General features: G+C 49.3%; 1 protein-coding gene across 1 annotated transcript; it reads right to left on the bottom strand.

The window, feature by feature from the left end:
- Positions 1 to 229: 229 nt before the first annotated feature.
- LOC132575568 (cadherin-12-like) lies at positions 230 to 16,604 on the bottom strand. Its single transcript, XM_060244375.1, has 5 exons — positions 16,369 to 16,604; positions 14,057 to 14,150; positions 8,280 to 8,397; positions 2,595 to 2,846; positions 230 to 1,373 (listed from the first exon to the last, which is right to left on the bottom strand). The coding sequence occupies exons 1-5, from the start codon at positions 16,602 to 16,604 to the stop codon at positions 874 to 876; spliced, it is 1,200 nt and encodes a 399-aa protein (XP_060100358.1). The 3' UTR covers positions 230 to 873.
- Positions 16,605 to 17,659: the final 1,055 nt, after the last annotated feature.

Genomic DNA, 17,659 nt, shown 5'->3' with positions numbered 1-17,659 from the left:
ATTTCCTCTGACCAAACTCTCAAAAAACATATTTTGTAACTGGAGCAGAGTATAAAACTCGCAGAACGCCACAATAAAAAATATCAACTAGCGTCACATCATTTTTTTTTAATTCTTGAAAAAGTGTAATATTTCGATGAAGGTTTTAAATATTCATTGATTTCAGTTTAAGACCATGGGCTTTACAATTTTGAATTGGAATAACAGCTTTTAATCCTCACCCCACCCCCCACCCCGTGAAGTGTAGGCATAAGAAATGTGAAACCTGGCAGACATTTTATATCCTTGCTGTTGTTGGGGTTTTTTTAAAACAAAAGAAGCAAAAAGAACATGATGCCCAGTGATCTGCAGTCACTGGACAGAGAGATTCCAGCCAGTGTTCTCCAGTTTTGTTTTAGAGTAATTGGATGTCCGCATGTCGCTATTGCTCCATGACATAAAGCTAATGTCTATTTTTTTCCTTAGCTCTGTCGCAGCAGTCCTTTCCACTTTAAATGGTAAGAGTTTCAATAGGCACTTTAGTGGAATTAAGAAAAATCCTACCGCTCTTCCACCATGATGCCGGAAAGCTATCTCTTTTTTTTTTTTCTTTCTACATTGTCGTATCGATAAATTGTAGCTACAAAGCCTGAGGTTGTCTCAGAGTGACTCCAAAAGTAATGATAAAAAGTTCAACCAACAAAAGAACCAGAAAGTCAAGGACGATCCTTTCTCCCAACGAAACAGGTTAAACCAAAATGGACGATATGATAAATATAGGAACTCGCTGGGAACTGCTGCTATCTCTTATAATCAAAGGGATCTTGTCCTATAAAGCTTGTTTATTTTTTTTCAATTTGCTGTAGATGCACTTTGCCATCCTTCCTGCCCAAACTAAGTGACTTTATCAGGGTTATAACTTTCTTCTTCTCCAAACATCTCTGCTAGGACTTTAAAGCGTGGTCCCCAGTCACTCAGATAGTCATAATCCTGATCTGCTTCTGTCGCTAGAGAATCAATAGAGCTAAGAGACTCAGCCACTGATCCATTCCCTTCGTAAGCGTATGTCGCTAGAGAGTCGTAAGGGGGCGCCAAAGGATCCCCGTCATTTTCTCGCAGCCGTTGATTTATGAAATCTCTGATGTTTGTGTTGTCATCTGCAGGTGGTCTTGAACGAGGTAAGCGGAGAGCGTCTGGCTTAATGTCCCTGCGCATTTTGTTGTCCTCAACCACTTTTGGATTCCTCAGGGCCCCAATGTCGAAAGCCTGGGTGTCCTCCTCACCACCTCCTTCATCATCATAATGGATGACGTTGTCTCGGATGTCTTCCTTGGAGGTCATGAGGGTGTCCTTCTTCTTCTGCCGTCTCAGCGCTACGTACAGAACAACGATGACTAGGAGAAGAGCAGAATTGCAAATTATGGACAGAAAGAAACTGACCTTTTGCCAATAAGATGCCAAGTTTGTCTCTGATATCAAAGAACGATGGGGGCTAATTCACAGATTACTTTTGGACTCGGGTACAAAAAGGGACTTTAAAAAATACAACAAATCTCTGAATACCAATGCTGGGAGGCAGAGCCTTGGCCTCTATGCCCTGTTTGTTGGCTCTGCAGGCAAATGGTTGGCCATGATGTCAAATGCAAAACAGGACGCTGGACTAGATGGGCCATGGGTCTAATCCGATTGGTTTCTTCTTAAGTGATCTGTGATTAATGCAGGGAACCCTTTCCCTCCCCCCACATATATAAAACTTTATGAGAGTTATGCACAAAGTAATTGTTTGAGTAAGACTGCAGTAAAAATGGAATTGTTCACAAGAGTGCTTTAATAAAGAGAATAGGAGTACAGTATATTGCACGATTTTTGCATGTATTACACTGATTTTACTACATTTTTTTTAGAAGTCACTCATTGTTCCTGCAATGTTTGTAATATGCCATATACCATTTTTGTTGCATTGCTTTTATATTTTGTAATCCGCCTAGAGTCTTAGCAAGAAAGGCAGAATATAAAGTAAGTACATAAACAAATATTCCACCAATGCAAGGGCATTTTGGCTGTTGTGGATGGTGGCAGCTGATTTCTGTTCTCCCATTGCAGAATCCCCACATTGCTGGAGTGACCAACTCAGAATGCCTGGGTACTGGGAGGTGCCACATCACTCGAAGGGTGTCTAGGTGTTGTCTCCTTGAATGGGATGCCTCTCTTTGTCTTAACCTGGGAGCTGCCCTCTCACCTCTCCTCTCTGTCCCCTTCTACTCTCCCGCCCTTCACATGGCCTTCCATGGAGACACATCTCTCTACAGGTCTCTCCTGTGCAGACAATGCCCTCATACTCCCACACACATGATGTTGGACAAGCTGGCCATTTGTGATAGGGAAAGCGTTCTTTAGATTAAATTTCTCTCTCTCCTTTCAACTGCAACCTGAATGTGAATTGGATCTACTTGCATAAATGTACTTCTTGTAATATACTTCTTGGGAGGTTTATTTTCTGCAATTACTTTGATGACCGGGCAAAACTCTGATATATTAATCAAATATCCCAATACACACTACGTCCAGTCAGTGTCAGTGAAAGGCATAGTACATCAAAGAAGGAATACACTGACCTAGAAGTATAACAATACACAGCAAGATCGCAATCAGGGCTCCTGTGCTGAGTCCGACTGGCAGGAAGATGGCTTCCACATTGCAGGAGAGGAGGGTGCCGTCAGAATCACATCGGCAAACTCGGATTGTCATTGTGTTGGTACTGCTCTGGATGGGGTAACTGCTGTCTTCTATCACGACCGGGAGAAAATACCATTCTTGCTGCCTCCGGCTATAACCGCTTCTCCTGGCCACGATGCCAGCTGAGTTATCTGAGGAATAAAAAACTTGGGGTTATGATTTGATTTCATGATTTGGAAATTGCATAACAACAACACACTGGCAGATTAAGTCTATTCACCCAGACAAGAGAGAGAAAACGAACTGGAGTGGAGCTGGAAAACCCTACTGCATAGTGTCCTCATGCCGTGCATTTTGCAGGGCTTTTTTGTAGCAGGAACTCCTTTGCTTATTAGGCCACACCCCCCTGATGTAGCCAATCCTCCAAGAGCTTACAGGGCTCTTAGTACAGGGTCTACTGTAAGCTCCAGGAGGATTGGCTACATCTGAGGGGTGTGGCCTAATATGCAAAGGAGTTCCTGCTACAAAAAAGGCCCTGACATTTTGCATTACAAAATATTAAAGGCGAAAGAGGAGGAGGAGTTGTGCTTTTGCTTTCAGTGCCAGTACTTTTAAAATACATAAATGCGTACAGTATTTTTAAAATACATAAATAATAATCTCTGCTTGTTCCACCATCACTGGGGGCAACTTCTTTGTTCCATCTTTTCCAAAAGTGTCACAATCTATTTAGATCAAAAGCTTTCTGGTGGGCAACTGTTAATTGTTCTAGTTCCTTCACAGCAAAGTAGACAGAAAGGAGGAGGGAAAGAAAAGAGGAGGAAGGAGTATTGCATTCACGTTATCTTTCCCCTGTTCGGGGTTCCGTTTTTTCCTTCTTCTGCCTCAGCGCTCTTGGACTGCTGTGATTTTCAGTCCATACTTTTGTGTTAGGGGAGCCCTGACTTTCTTGCTTTGCCAATTTCCACTAGAGATGCCTGAACAAGATAGGCAATCTTTCCCAACCCTGCCCTCTGTTCAGAGCAGGTGATTAAGAAAAGTCCCACTAGAAATCAAACCAGACGCTTGCTTCCGTTTGTCCATTTGCGGGCAATCTGTGATTTCAAGTGAGCTTCTGCAAGCCGCGGCGTTTTCCCTCGCTTCCCCCAGTAGGAGCCGGGTTATCACTGCCTCCCCTTCCCCAATCAATGAAACCCAATGAAGAAGAAAACGGATGTAAAGATTAAAAGGATTAAGCAGGGGGAGAGTTTAGAAACCAATTTGCTAGCAGGTCTGAATGGGATTGCCTACGGTTCTGTCTTTGAGTTTATTATCTCATGTTCACACAGCCTCTCGCACAACATTGCGAGGCTCTCTCCAGCAGAGGTTTTTGCTACTCCCTCTTGGATGCATGAGAACAGAGAGATTAAATGACACATCCTGTTTTCTTATAGATTAGCTCAGTTCCCACCAGAACCCATTGGCTGGTGTGTATTGGCTGGAAAACCCAGTGGAAGGTATTACAGCGTTCTGCTCACCTTCTGCAGCTGATGGCCCCAGTTGAGCTAAAACACACATCCGTCCTGTTTTCCGTGCTTGTCTCAGAGCTGATTCATTCAATGGCAGCATTTAGACTTCTCATTCAATGGGTTTTTTAAATGGGAAATACCAATTAAGTGCGCAGTGATTGGGAGGTACAGAAGACAAATGTAGCATGTGCACGTGTGAGCACAGACAATGAGAGCAGATGTACGTGAGAACATGGAAGGTGGCTGGCTGCTGACAGGGGCATTTAAGGCCATTCTAATTGGGCCTGGCCCCCATGTGAAATTGCATCTGTTTCAGCACATGTTCAGAGGTGTGGGAGAGGGCTTGAGATATTTGCAGGTGTCTTTCAAAACTTCGGATCCCCACTAAAATCACCAAACTTGATTTTCGTTTCAGATTTATGGCCCATTAGGGTTGCCAAGTCTGATTCAAGAAATATCTGGGGGATTTGGGGGTGGAGCCAGAATCAAGGGTGTGACAAGCACAACTGAACTCCAAAGGGAGTTCTGCCCATCACATTTAAAAGGACCACACTCCTTTTCAATGCCTTCCCTCCATTTGGCATAATGAAGGAGAGGGGCGCCTTCTTTGGGGGCTCACAGAAACTTGGGGGTGGGGTTTGGACAGGCACCAGATGCTATGCAGAAAATTTGGTGCCTCTACCTCAAAAAGCAGCCCTCCCCCAGAGCCCCACATATCCATGGATCAATTTTCCATTATATCCTATGGGAATTGGTCTCCATAGGGCATAATGGAGTGCCCAGCAGGCATTTCCCTCTCCCCCCCCACTTATTGATGATCCTTAAGCAGGGGGAGGCCCTCCAAAGAGTGGGATCCCCTGCATCCAACTGAGGACTGGCAGCCCTACGGCCCACTCCCTTGCTAGGTGTTGAGCAACACCTTTCCCTCAATCTGCCTATTGCTGATCCTCGGCTGACGGAAACTGGCTAACCCAGTGAATTGACAGCTGAGCTGAGTTTTGAGGACAGATCCACTGAGTCTTGTTGCTGCGTGGCATGCTTCGTGACTCCCTAAGCTGTACACTTTCTACCGGCCATGGAGATGGTCCTCCTCTCCCTTTCTGCAGTCCCAGTGGGAAGTTTATCCAGTGCCTGGCAGGCCACCATACATGGCTGTCAGACTGCTTCGAGCAGAGCAGATCACAATACGCACAGGGGGTTAGATCCAGCCTGCTTTTCCACTCCACTTCACCCGTTTTCCCTCTTTACTACAACCCCCATTCCTAGGGTTGCCAAGTCAAGAAATAGCTGGGGACTTTGGGGGTGGAGCCAGGAGACATTAGGGGTGGAGCCAAGATCAAGGCTGTGACAAGCATAATTGAACGCCAAAGGGAGTTCTGGCCATCACATTTAAAGGGACGGCACACCTTTTCAATGCCTTCCTTCCATAGGAAATAATGAAGGATAGGGGCACCTTCTTTTGGGGCTCATAGAATTGGACCCCCTGGTCCAATCTTTTTGAAACTTGGGGGGTATATTGGGGAGAGGCACTAGATGCTATACTGAAAATTTGGTGCCTCTATCCCAAAAAGCAGCTCCCCCAGAGCCCCAGATACCCGCAGATCAATTCTCCATGATTTTCTATGGGAATAAATCTCCATAGGGAATAATAGAGTTCCCAGCAGACATTTCCCTCCCCTCCCCCCGCTTTCTGATGACCCTGAAGCGGGGGAAGGGTCTCGAAACCGGGGGATCCCCTGCCCCCACCTGGGGATTGGCAACCCTACCCATTCCACATGGCTCTTTTTCCATGCAGGACCCGTGATCCCCGGAACAGCCTTTTTGGTAGCCGAAGGGGAACCCCCTCCCCTCTTCCCCACTGAAAATATGGTTGGATCCAACCTAGGGCCTGCTCTGTTGACTCAACCACTTCCTCTTTTCTGCACAAACTAAACAAGGATTTTGGCTGAGCGTTACCTTGTTCATGGCTATCAGATAATGAGTGGTAGATAAATGCTTTCATTCTAAAGGAGGGGGCAAAACAAGTAGGATATCAAGAGGCTCATCACTAACTCTTCCATCTTTTCCAGCTTGCAGCAATGAGGGGCGCAACCAGGTTGGGGTGCAATGCACAAGGCACAACCCCTTCTCCTCTTATATGCTTTTAGGGTTGCCAATCCCCAGGTGGGGGCAGGGGATCCCCTGGTTTGGAGACCCTCCCCCCGCTTCAGGGTCGTCAGAAAGCAGGGGGAGGGGAGGGGAGGGAAATGTCTGCTGGGAACTCTATTATTCCCTATGGAGATTTATTCCTATAGAAAGTCATGGAGAATTGATCTGCAGGTATTTGGGGCTCTGGGGGAGCTGTTTTTTGGGTTAGCTGCACCAAATTTTCAGTATAGCATCTAGTGCCTTTCCCCAAAATACCCTCCAAGTTTCAAAAAGATTGGACCAGGGGGTCCGATTCTATGAGCCCCAAAAGAAGGTGCCCCTATCCTTCCTTATTTCCTATGGAAGGAAGGAATAGAAAAGGTATGCTGTCCCTTTAAATGTGATGGCCGGAACTCCCTTGGAGTTCATTTATGCTTGTCACAGCCTTGCTCCTGGCTCCGCCCCTAATGTCTCCTGGCTCCACCCCCAAAGTCTGCAGATATCTCTTGAATTGGACTTGGCAACCCTATATGCTTTTGTGATCAAAATTGATCCCTCCCCTATGACGCAATTAGTCCTAGAAAGCTAAGGGGGTGTCAGTTTCAAAGACCAAAAAACACACAGGAAAGGAAAGATTAAACTCTTTAGCCACACACATGTGGCCCTAGCCTAACTCGGGCCCTGGCATAGCTGTTACAAACTCTGTAAAAACTGCTGGTAAGATCTGTTTACAAATCTTACAGTATCATACCAGTTTCCCCCCTAGCGTAGGGTGGATTCAAGCTGATTTTCAATCCGTGAAAAATGGGAGAGGGCATCGCTTTTGACCACCAATATTCTGGGCTGAAGATCATGGGACCTGCGTGGACAATAGCCTTGAGAAAAGGGGCTGTGGTCAATACTGGAACTGGGTCAAAATGAATGAAAAAAAACAAGCTGGATTGAACCCACAATGGGCCATAAAATCTATTTAAAACCACTCCCTGTAGTCATATACCCATTTAGTTATATTCCAATTTAGGATAAGAGTAATTTTTAACTGTTAGCTCCCCTCTTGTGCGCTACCTGGAGGGACATCAGCCTTAAAAATCCTATGATCAATTCTCTCTTTCTGTGCGGAGCAGAAATCTTTGTGTTTCTGATTTGTAAGTAGCTCAGGATGGATCTGGCTTCCACCTATGTATCACACTGGCTTAGGTGAGCAAAAGTTGGAGAAGATTCTTTTATAAATTAGCATACTCTAGCTATTAATTACTGGTGAAAGATTAAGTTGATGTATGAGAGAAGATGCACTGTTTCCCCACCCATTCATTTGCTCTACCTTAATCTCATTCTCACCCACTCACAACTGGAAACTAGGTCAAAGGATAGTAAAATCCAAAATTATCAGTAGGAATAACATTTTGATTAGGGTTTTGTTTTGTTTTTTTCTTCTTCAAAGTGTGTGCGTGCCTGGAAGGCATGGTGACTCCTCCTGGGGTTTGGAGGGGAAGTGTCTTGATTGCCTGCCTCTGCCTCCCAGCTCTGGTATTCCATGGATCCAAGTGCTTGCCGGGGTCAGCCCTACTTAGCTTTCAAGACTTGATGAGATCAGGCTTGCCTGGGTTATCCAAGTCAGGGCATGATTAGGGAGGATTCCACACCTTCAGCTAGTCATCCTACAGCTGGCAATGTTGAAGCTATAACCAGGGGTCATTTTGTAGAAAAAAAGGTGCTGACGCTTATCCAGTGATTGTTATGCAGCTGCACCTACTAGTCAATGGACAAGATGGGAAGGAACAGAAAGGTTCAGGAGCTGTGCTCCTGTGAGCTCCCGCTGAACCCGAGGCCTGCCTATAACACTTCTATCACACTTGCTCTACATTTGAAAAAAGGCAATTGTGCACTGAAACTACACACACGCAAACATACACACAAAAGCCAGGCATACAGGGCTGCAGGCACAACAGTAAGAGGACAGAATAATGAACAAAAATAAAACAACCTTACTTCTGTAATCGTGGACTGTGAAGTTTGGCTTTGCAGCAATTTCAGGTGACAATCGAAAGGAGAAGCGTTGCCCAGCAGGTGACAAATCCTTGTCTGCAGCACCAACAACCTGAATCACCTGGAACACAATGGGACAACGCTAGGGCACACGTCTCTGAGGGAACCAGGGAGATCTTAACACGGCAATTAAATAGCAAAATTAGAACAAGAGGATATGGAGTGATAGCACACAACTCTGGCCCGTTTAGATTCTCACAAAAAAACCCACCCTAAAATGTCATGTTTAAGTAAAATATGGAAAAGCAGTAGGTGAGAAGATCTCCTGTGCAAACCACTCCCCCCTCCCCTAATCTCTGGAAATAAAGTGATTCTCTGGTCTTTTATCTGTTTGCAAAGGCGATGCTGGCTTTGATCAATCTGTCGAGGGCACTTATGTATGGAAGCAGATATAATAATAATAAAAAAGATTTATAAAAAAAACCCCACACACATGGATTTGCAGAAAACCCAGCTATTTCCTTTGGAAGCTCTTCAGCTATTGGCTGAAAGAAGCCTGGCTTCAGGGGAGTGAAAAGGAAAGCCCTTCGTCATTTGTTCAGCTATTCAGGTGTTTCTGTATCTAGGAACATGTCGACTGCTCAGAATTTGAAACAAATGTCGGCTCAGGAAGCTTAAGGGCAAATGGGGCTATGTCCTATTGGTGGAAAGGGAATCAACACTGAAGCAAAGAGACTCGATCAGTGACGTGTTGATGGATCCAAGCGGGCAGCCGGGTTGGTCTGAAGCAATAGAACAAAGTAGGAGTCAAGTCGCACCTTTAAGACCAACAAAGTCTTATTCAGAATGGAAGCTTTCGTGTGCTAGAAGCAAACGTCGTCAGAAGATCATGGAAATGTTTGTTAGCAGATCAAAGTTTGGAGCCTGGTGACTGATAGTTTATGTTAACTGGGCTGCATCAACAAGGGGGCAATATAAATCCGACTAGCAGATTGATGTCTATGTTATTAGGCGTGAAGTGCCATAAATAAGTGTCTTGGAATGTGTTGAATAATTGTTAGACGGGGCAGGTGTGAGTGTTGGTGTATGCGAGTGGTCAGTGGATAGTGTAAGTAAGCTGTGTTGGAATACAAATACTGAGTGTGCATAGCATGAATAGTGTGTGGGCATGGGAGAACGGAGACAGGGAAAGTTTTGCAAACACACCTCTACATAAAATCTATAATAGTAATCCCCTAACGGAACTGGCCAAATCTGGCACTCCCGTTGGCTGTGATGTGCACACCCACAGTGATTGGCCCATGAACTGCAAGTCAATTGCTCTACCCTGCCATTTGCTGGCTATGCTGCCCTCCCCTACCCAATGCCAGGCCAGGGACAAAAAGTCCACTAGAACTTAAAAAAAAAAGGTCCAGGCAAATAGGCATGAAAAACCTCCGCTTGAGACCCCGGAGAGCCGCTGCCAGTCTGCCAGTTGACTGGTGCACTCTTGGGCGACACATTATTTCATTGTGAACTGCAAACTGTATCGGTGAACCGACCTTAGGGGTCCTGTCACTGATAGGCTGACCTTTCATAACTTATTCCACCCATCATAATGATGGGCATTTCACTATTTGACATTAAAAAGGCAGTGTTGAACTTCCATTTCCTGGGCCTTCTCTGGATATGTATACAACAGGAAAAGACCAGGAGAGATATGCCTTTGTTTCCCCAAGCAGGGATTTCCCCATTGGAGGAATGCACCCAACAGACCCAGTCTGAAGGTACCAACACCTTCCTGGTGGCATGAATGCACAAAGGTTGGGCATGCTTTCTCTGCTCCAAGCTTTAGAATGACCATTGAGTGGTTGCAGCTCAATAAAGGCAGGTAACTTGACTTCTTGACACAGCGCTTCTTCATCTCTCCTCCGGGTCCAGAGGAGACAGACTATCGTCTGGAGAATGACGTTCTCCTTCCACAAAGGGCTGGGGTTGGTGCACATAGCAGCAAGAGGTAATGTGAATTTTATAAATTTATTTACTTCATTTAAACCTCACTTTTCTACCCAATGGAGACTCAGACTGATTTCACACGAGGCTTGTTCCAGGTGGAGAGTCTTTTTGCTCCCCGAGCTTAGGGTTGCCAAGCCCAATTCCAGAAATATCTGGGGACTTTGGGGGTGGAGCCAGGAGACTTTGGGGGTGGAGCCAGGAGACACTGGGGTGGAGCTAGGAGCAAGGGTGTGACAAGCACAATTGAACTCCAAAGGGAGTTCTGTCCATCACAATTAAAGGGACCTCACAACTTTTTAAATGCCTTCCTTCCCTCCACCCTCCCCTTCTCTGATTTCACCTCAGAGGCAGAGCGGAGCGGGCGACACCGCTACGCGGCTGCCGCCTCTTCTCCGCTTCACTGTAGCTACTCCTCCGAGATGGGCTCAGCCTGAGCGCATCTCGGAGGAGCAGCTACGGTGAAGCGGAGAAAAGGCGGCAGTGCAGCGGCGTTGCCCGCTCTGCCTCTGAGGTGAAATCAGAGAAGGGGAGGGTGGAGGCAGGCCAGGAGCGTGGCGAGCTGCGAGTCCGGGTCCTAGAAGGACCCAGATTCGTGGCCCGCCATGCTCCTGGCCTGCCTCCACCCTCCCCTTCTCTGATTTTACCTCAGAGGCGGAGCGGAGCGGGCGATGCTGCTGCGCTGCTGCTGCCTCTTCTCCGCTTCATCTTAGCTGCTCCTCCGAGATGGGCTCAGCCTGAGCCCATCTCCGAGGAGCAGCTATGGTGAAGCGGAGAAGAGGCGGCAGCAGCGCAGCGGCGTTGCCCGCTCCGAGATGGGGCAGCTCGCCACGCTCCTTGGTGCCGTTTCCCCCCTCCCCCTGCTTCCATTTTTTTGGGAAGTGGGGGAAGAGGCTGGAAATCCTGGGGTCCCCCGCCAGGGCGGGAGGGTTGGGAAGCCTACCCGGGCTTCTCTCTGTTTTCACACAAGTTGCCCTGGAGCTGCGAGTTGGTGCGGCGCTCTGATGCAGCAAGCAGGATCCTCTTCCAAGTGGTTTCTGCTTGCTGGGGGAGAAGGGCGCGCCAACCTGCAGCTCCGGGGCAACTTGTGCGAAAATGGAGAGAAGCGCCAGGATCAAAAGGGCTCTCCACTCAGAGCAAGCCCGGGTGTGAAATCGGTCTCGCAGTGGCTTACATCATTTCCTCCTCTCTTCCATTTTATCCCCACCTCCATCAGTGATGCTGAGCACACGTGACTGGCTCAAAGCTCATCCAGCAAGCTTCTAGGACAGAGGGGGGATTCGAGCTTGGGCTTCCCAGATCCTAGTTAGGCACTCTAACCACTACACCATGCTGTCTCCTAATGACCTATGACAATGTTTGAACATTAACTATGTTCAGGGCTTTTTTTTTTTTTTTTTTAGCAGGAGCACCTTTGCCTATTAGGCCACGCACCCCTGATGCAGCCAATCCTCCTGGAGCTTACAGCAGGCCCTGTACGAAGAGCCCTGAAGGAATTCTAGCAGGACCTCCTTTGCCTATTAGGCCACACCCCCTGATGTAACCAATCCTCCTGGAGCTTCCAGCAGGCCCTGTATGGAGAGCCCTGTGAGGAATTCTAGCAGGACCTCCTTTGCATATTAGGCCGCTCACCCCTGATGCAGCCAATCCTCCTGAAGCTTACAGCAGCCCCTGTACGAAGAGCCCTGTAAGGAATTCTAGCAGGACCTCCTTTGCCTATTAGGCCACTCACCCCTGATGCAGCCAATCCTCCTGGAGCTTACAGCAGCCCCTGTACGAAGAGCCCTGTAAGGAATTCTAGCAGGACCTCCTTTGCCTATTAGGCCACTCACCCCTGATGCAGCCAATCCTCCTGGAGCTTACAGCAGCCCCTGTACGAAGAGCCCTGTAAGGAATTCTAGCAGGAACTCCTTTGCCTATTAGGCCACGCACCCCTGATGCAGCCAATCCTCCTGGAGCTTACAGCAGGCCCTGTACGAAGGGCCCTGTAAGGAATTCTAGCAGGACCTCCTTTGCCTATTAGGCCACGCACCCCTGATGCAGCCAATTCTCCTGGAGCTTACAGCAGCCCCTGTACGAAGAGACCTGTAAGGAATTCTAGCAGGAACTCCTTTGCCTATTAGGCCACACACCCCTGATGCAGCCAATCCTCCTGGAGTTTACAGCAGGCCCTGTACGAAGAGCCCTGTAAGGAATTCTAGCAGGACCTCCTTTGCCTATTAGGCCACGCACCCCTGATGCAGCCAATCCTCCTGGAGCTTACAGCAGGCCCTGTACGAAGAGCCCTGAAGGAATTCTAGCAGGACCTCCTTTGCCTATTAGGCCACACCCCCTGATGTAACCAATCCTCCTGGAGCTTCCAGCAGGCCCTGTATGGAGAGCCCTGTGAGGAATTCTAGCAGGACCTCCTTTGCATATTAGGCCGCTCACCCCTGATGCAGCCAATCCTCCTGAAGCTTACAGCAGCCCCTGTACGAAGAGCCCTGTAAGGAATTCTAGCAGGACCTCCTTTGCCTATTAGGCCACTCACCCCTGATGCAGCCAATCCTCCTGGAGCTTACAGCAGCCCCTGTACGAAGAGCCCTGTAAGGAATTCTAGCAGGAACTCCTTTGCCTATTAGGCCACGCACCCCTGATGCAGCCAATCCTCCTGGAGCTTACAGCAGGCCCTGTACGAAGGGCCCTGTAAGGAATTCTAGCAGGACCTCCTTTGCCTATTAGGCCACGCACCCCTGATGCAGCCAATTCTCCTGGAGCTTACAGCAGCCCCTGTACGAAGAGACCTGTAAGGAATTCTAGCAGGAACTCCTTTGCCTATTAGGCCACACACCCCTGATGCAGCCAATCCTCCTGGAGTTTACAGCAGGCCCTGTACGAAGAGCCCTGTAAGGAATTCTAGCAGGACCTCCTTTGCCTATTAGGCCACGCACCCCTGATGCAGCCAATCCTCCTGGAGCTTACAGCAGGCCCTGTACGAAGAGCCCTGTAAGGAATTCTAGCAGGAACTCCTTTGCCTATTAGGCCACGCACCCCTGATGCAGCCAATCCTCCTGGAGCTTACAGCAGGCCCTGTATGGAGAGCCCTGTAAGGAATTCTAGCAGGAACTCCTTTGCCTATTAGGCCACGCACCCCTGATGCAGCCAATCCTCCTGGAGTTTACAGCAGGCCCTGTACGAAGAGCCCTGTAAGGAATTCTAGCAGGAACTCCTTTGCCTATTAGGCCACGCACCCCTGATGCAGCCAATCCTCCTGGAGCTTACAGCAGGCCCTGTACGGAGAGCCCTGTAAGGAATTCTAGCAGGAACTCCTTTGCCTATTAGGCCACGCACCCCTGATGCAGCCAATCCTCCTGGAGTTTACAGCAGGCCCTGTACGAAGAGCCCTGTAAGGAATTCTAGCAGGAACTCCTTTGCCTATTAGGCCACACACCCCTGATGCAGCCAATCCTCCTGGAGCTTACAGTAGGCCCTCTGCTAAACTCTTAGAGGATTCGCTACATCAAGGGTGTGTAGCCTAATATGCAAAGGAGCTCCTGCTATCAAAACACCCCCAAACCCTGCTTATGCTAGTGAACAGGTGACCTCCGGTGATTGATTCTATTCGTCCTTCTGTTTATTTTGTGAGGTTCAGCATGCCCATGTCCGATTCTCAACCTCCCCTCGCCTCTGCTGACTGCATCCTCTATTTGGACATTTGCCATAACATATCTATGCGTTATGTGCCTCCGAGTGTCACAAAAAAAGCCTGTATAAGCAGCTTCTGTGGACAATTATTTAAAACTGGTTACTGCCGATCCGGAAGAGATCAAGGAAATATTTTTCACTCTGTTGGTATAATAAATTCGAGCAACGGAATTGTTGAGGCTGCAAGTCCTCTCTCCTCTGGGCAAGGGTTTTGAATGCAATAAGAGCAAGCTGTTATGGCCTGGGCCTCCCTGCTCTCCCTTTGATTCTGCAAAGCTTATAAAACAAGACCAAACAGCAGGATATTTGGTTGCCTTTATTCCCACCGAGCGGGGCCTCGAGAAAAGTTGAGTTCACGGAAACTGTTAATGAGGGGAGGGAACGTGCAGTGCCAGGTAGTGAAGAAGGTTAGCAAAATTTACACTTGCCGTATAGTTCGCGTTTATACTAGACCGTATTTCTCCCTGCCCAGGAGGAAACGGCTGGGTTTTTATGATTTTGGTTCCCATCTCAGGAACTTGTGATTGCATTGCCTAACGTCTGTGGATCCCTGAGGCTTACTAGACAGTGACTGAGTACTTCTCTTGGAGACAGTCATCCTTAAACTGCTGAAGAGTCGCAACATCGGTGGCTTAAGGTAAGCCTACACAGCTCGTGACCCACCAAGCCACCTGTGGCCTACCAGCCACGTATTGTGCCTTTGCAAGTGCTTGAGACACAGTGATGTTTGCAATCTCAGCCGTGGCTTTTTTTTCTAGCAGGAACTCCTTTGCATGTTAGGCCACACCCTCCTGATGTAGCCAGTCCTCCTGGAGCTTACAGTAGGCCCTCTACTAAGAACCCTGTAAGCTCTTGGAGGACTGGCTACATCAGGGGGCGTGGCCTAATATGCAGAGGAGATCCTGTTGGAAAAAGAGCCCTGCTTAGCGCCAACACCCAAGGGGGAGCAAGAAGTCCAAGCGGTGTGGCTAATGTGTGGCTAAAACGCCCTATTGCAGAACTGTAACTGCTCCCTCATCTCCAGATGTTTGGTCCAAAGAGGGGACAGGGCAGTGATGGGTAACCAAGGGCAGGGAACCCAAACCGACTTCTCCAATCCCCTCCCCAGCAACGCCACTGCTCCCACTCAAGCCCAGAATTGCATTTGTGCAGGGACATCAGGAGTCACAGACTCCAGGCGCCATGACCCCCATCATGCAAGAGAAAAAGATCCCAGGAAATTTTCCCCAGTGAACAGCTGAGGCAGTGGTGGAGGGATGTTTCAGCCCACACTGGGCAGTCTGCTCATTCCTTCGCCTGGGACCCCCCCTCCCCACAGAGGACTGGATTCATGGGAAGTTTTGGGTGGTCTGGCAGCTGCCCCGCCTCTGTTTGGTGGAGCTGCTTGTCAGGCGACTCTTGCAGTTGTTCCCTTGCAGGATCAGAGCCTTGTGCAGCTGCTGCTGGTGTTGTGGCGGAGGGATAATTAGCAGACACTGAGCACGTCAACCCAGGACAGGTGAGTGTCGTTCAGACAGCACCATCATCTGCCTCGAGGAGGGTTTGAGGTGAAGTACCTGCCAATGAGGCTGGGATTATGGGCCCATCAGGCTGTTCTGCCCTTCTCCCTCTGCTCCCCAGCCCCGGAGACCTCCTCCATAGGGCCACTGATGCAGAGAGTCAGGCCCAGCGGCTTCCCATGTGGTGGAGGCAACGGAACCACATCTTCAGCCAGCCAAATGTCAACTCAATGGCCATGCATGTCCAACAGTGGGCTTGGTTGTAGTTTGCAAATTCTGGTGACATATCTCTAGGATTAGCAGGTACAGGACAGGGAGGTGGGGTGCATTCTGAAACCCTCTGGTTCCCACGGTCCCTTGCCCTGCCTTTGCATTCCCTGCTGTGGTGGTGGCATGACTGTGGCGCCATCTAGTAGCCTAACTGGACCTAGCTGAGACAGTGTTGCCTTATGGGTTGGTGGTGGAAGATGCCAGGATGGTCCTTGCAACCACCAGGAGAAATTTGGCCTCTGTTCACCATTGTGCCTACTGGCGCATGGCAGTGGAGCAGTTCTCTGCCATGGGCCATAAGACAATGAGAGAAGCCAGGCTGGATCAGGCCAGCAGCCCATCCGGTCCAACCCTCTGGGTCACACAGTGGCCAAAACCCAGGTGCCATCAGGAGGTCCGCTAGCGGGGCCAGAACTCCAGAAGAGCTCCCACTGCCCCCCCCTCCCCAGCACCAAGAATTCAGAACATCACAATGATGCGATCTGGAAGGAGATATCTCCACCTCCGCTCTGCAGGTCTGAATGATTTGTCTGGTCTGGCTCAGAAACAGGTGCATGCCTTCATGGTCCAGGGTGTCCACGTGAGCAGGTGGTAGAGCAGGGAATGCCTGGAGATAAGGCTGAACCTATCATGCATGGAGATACTACCTGTGGTAGTGGACAGCTGAGGCATCGAGCTTTTGTCCAGTGGGTCTGAGGGCTCTTGGTGACAGTTCGTCACTGAGCAGAGGGGCCAGCATCTTTCTCTGACACTCTAGCCCTCCTTGCCCCCCTGCAACTCGTCCACACATGCCCTTCCCCTCAGCAGGGGACTCACTCAGTGGCGGTGGCATTGCCAGGCCCTCAACAGGCGGGCCCACGGTGGTTTCCAGGCCAACCGGCATGCTGGGTATCCAGGAGCCAGCCTTGGGGCCAAAAGAGGAGGGAGTGGACACCATTGTGGGAACCCCGTCTTCCCAGTGGGGAGCTTCCAGAGGCCCTGGCGGCTAGTGTCCCAATCATCCATCCCATTGTGGCAATGCAGGAGGAGATGGAGGTCAGTTACGACACTGTGGACCACAATGGCCAGGCTGCATGGCCAGGGGGGTGAGAGAAGTGGGATGGCTGTGGGCATGGGTACATGGAGCTGCGTGGTGTAGCTGGCCCCAACAACTCAGGCACTGCTGTATGCTTTCCTCCAGGCTCCTTCAGTCTGAAGTCTGCTCCTTTCTTGGTGACTGCAGCCTCAGGAGAGTGTGGGTCACGGCTCCACTTGGTGTTGCTACTGGTGGGAGATTTCTGAGGCCAATTCTGTCAGATACCCAGTTACTGTTTGGCAGAGCTCTGTTCTTGGTGGGGTGGGGAGGGGGAGAGTACTATGGCCACAGCCCTGCGACCCACGGCCCCACCCCTTCCCCTCCCTTCCCTCACTTGTGACGTGAGCAGGGCTGAGTCTTCCCTCTGCCAGCCCATGATTGGTTCTGCCTTCCCTCTGCATAACATCCTGCCTTGCAATTTGCATGGGCTGCAACAGCGTTGTTGCTACAGGTGTTAATATGGTTGCAGCCTCTGTCATCCAGCCTCTTGGTCTTTTCCCTACCGCCTAGTCTCTGCCCAAACCTTTCGGGAGCACATTAGCTGTGCCCGGGGGGTCCTTAGGATTGCACCGTACGTCACCTTTCCAAAGACCCTCTTTGCAGAGTTCTTCTAAGCAAGACGTGGCCAAACTTGCCTCATATAAGAGCCACATAGGTTAAATACCAGATGTATGAGAGCCACAAGACATGAACATCAGATGTTCGAGAGCCAGAGACAGGAAGGAAGGAAGGAAGGAAGGAAGGAAGGAAGGAAGGAAGGAAGGAAGGAAGGAAGGAAGGAAGGAAGGAAGGAAGGAAGGAAGGAAGGAAGGAAGGAAGGAAGGAAGGGAGGAGGGAGGGAGGGAGGGAGGGAGGGAGGGAGG

The sequence above is a fragment of the Heteronotia binoei genome, chromosome 7 (genome assembly GCF_032191835.1).
Source record: "Heteronotia binoei isolate CCM8104 ecotype False Entrance Well chromosome 7, APGP_CSIRO_Hbin_v1, whole genome shotgun sequence".
In the NCBI taxonomy this organism is placed as follows: Eukaryota; Metazoa; Chordata; class Lepidosauria; order Squamata; family Gekkonidae; genus Heteronotia; species Heteronotia binoei.
Note: the sequence above shows the minus strand (reverse complement) of the source record. Positions and strands in the feature narration are given on the sequence as shown.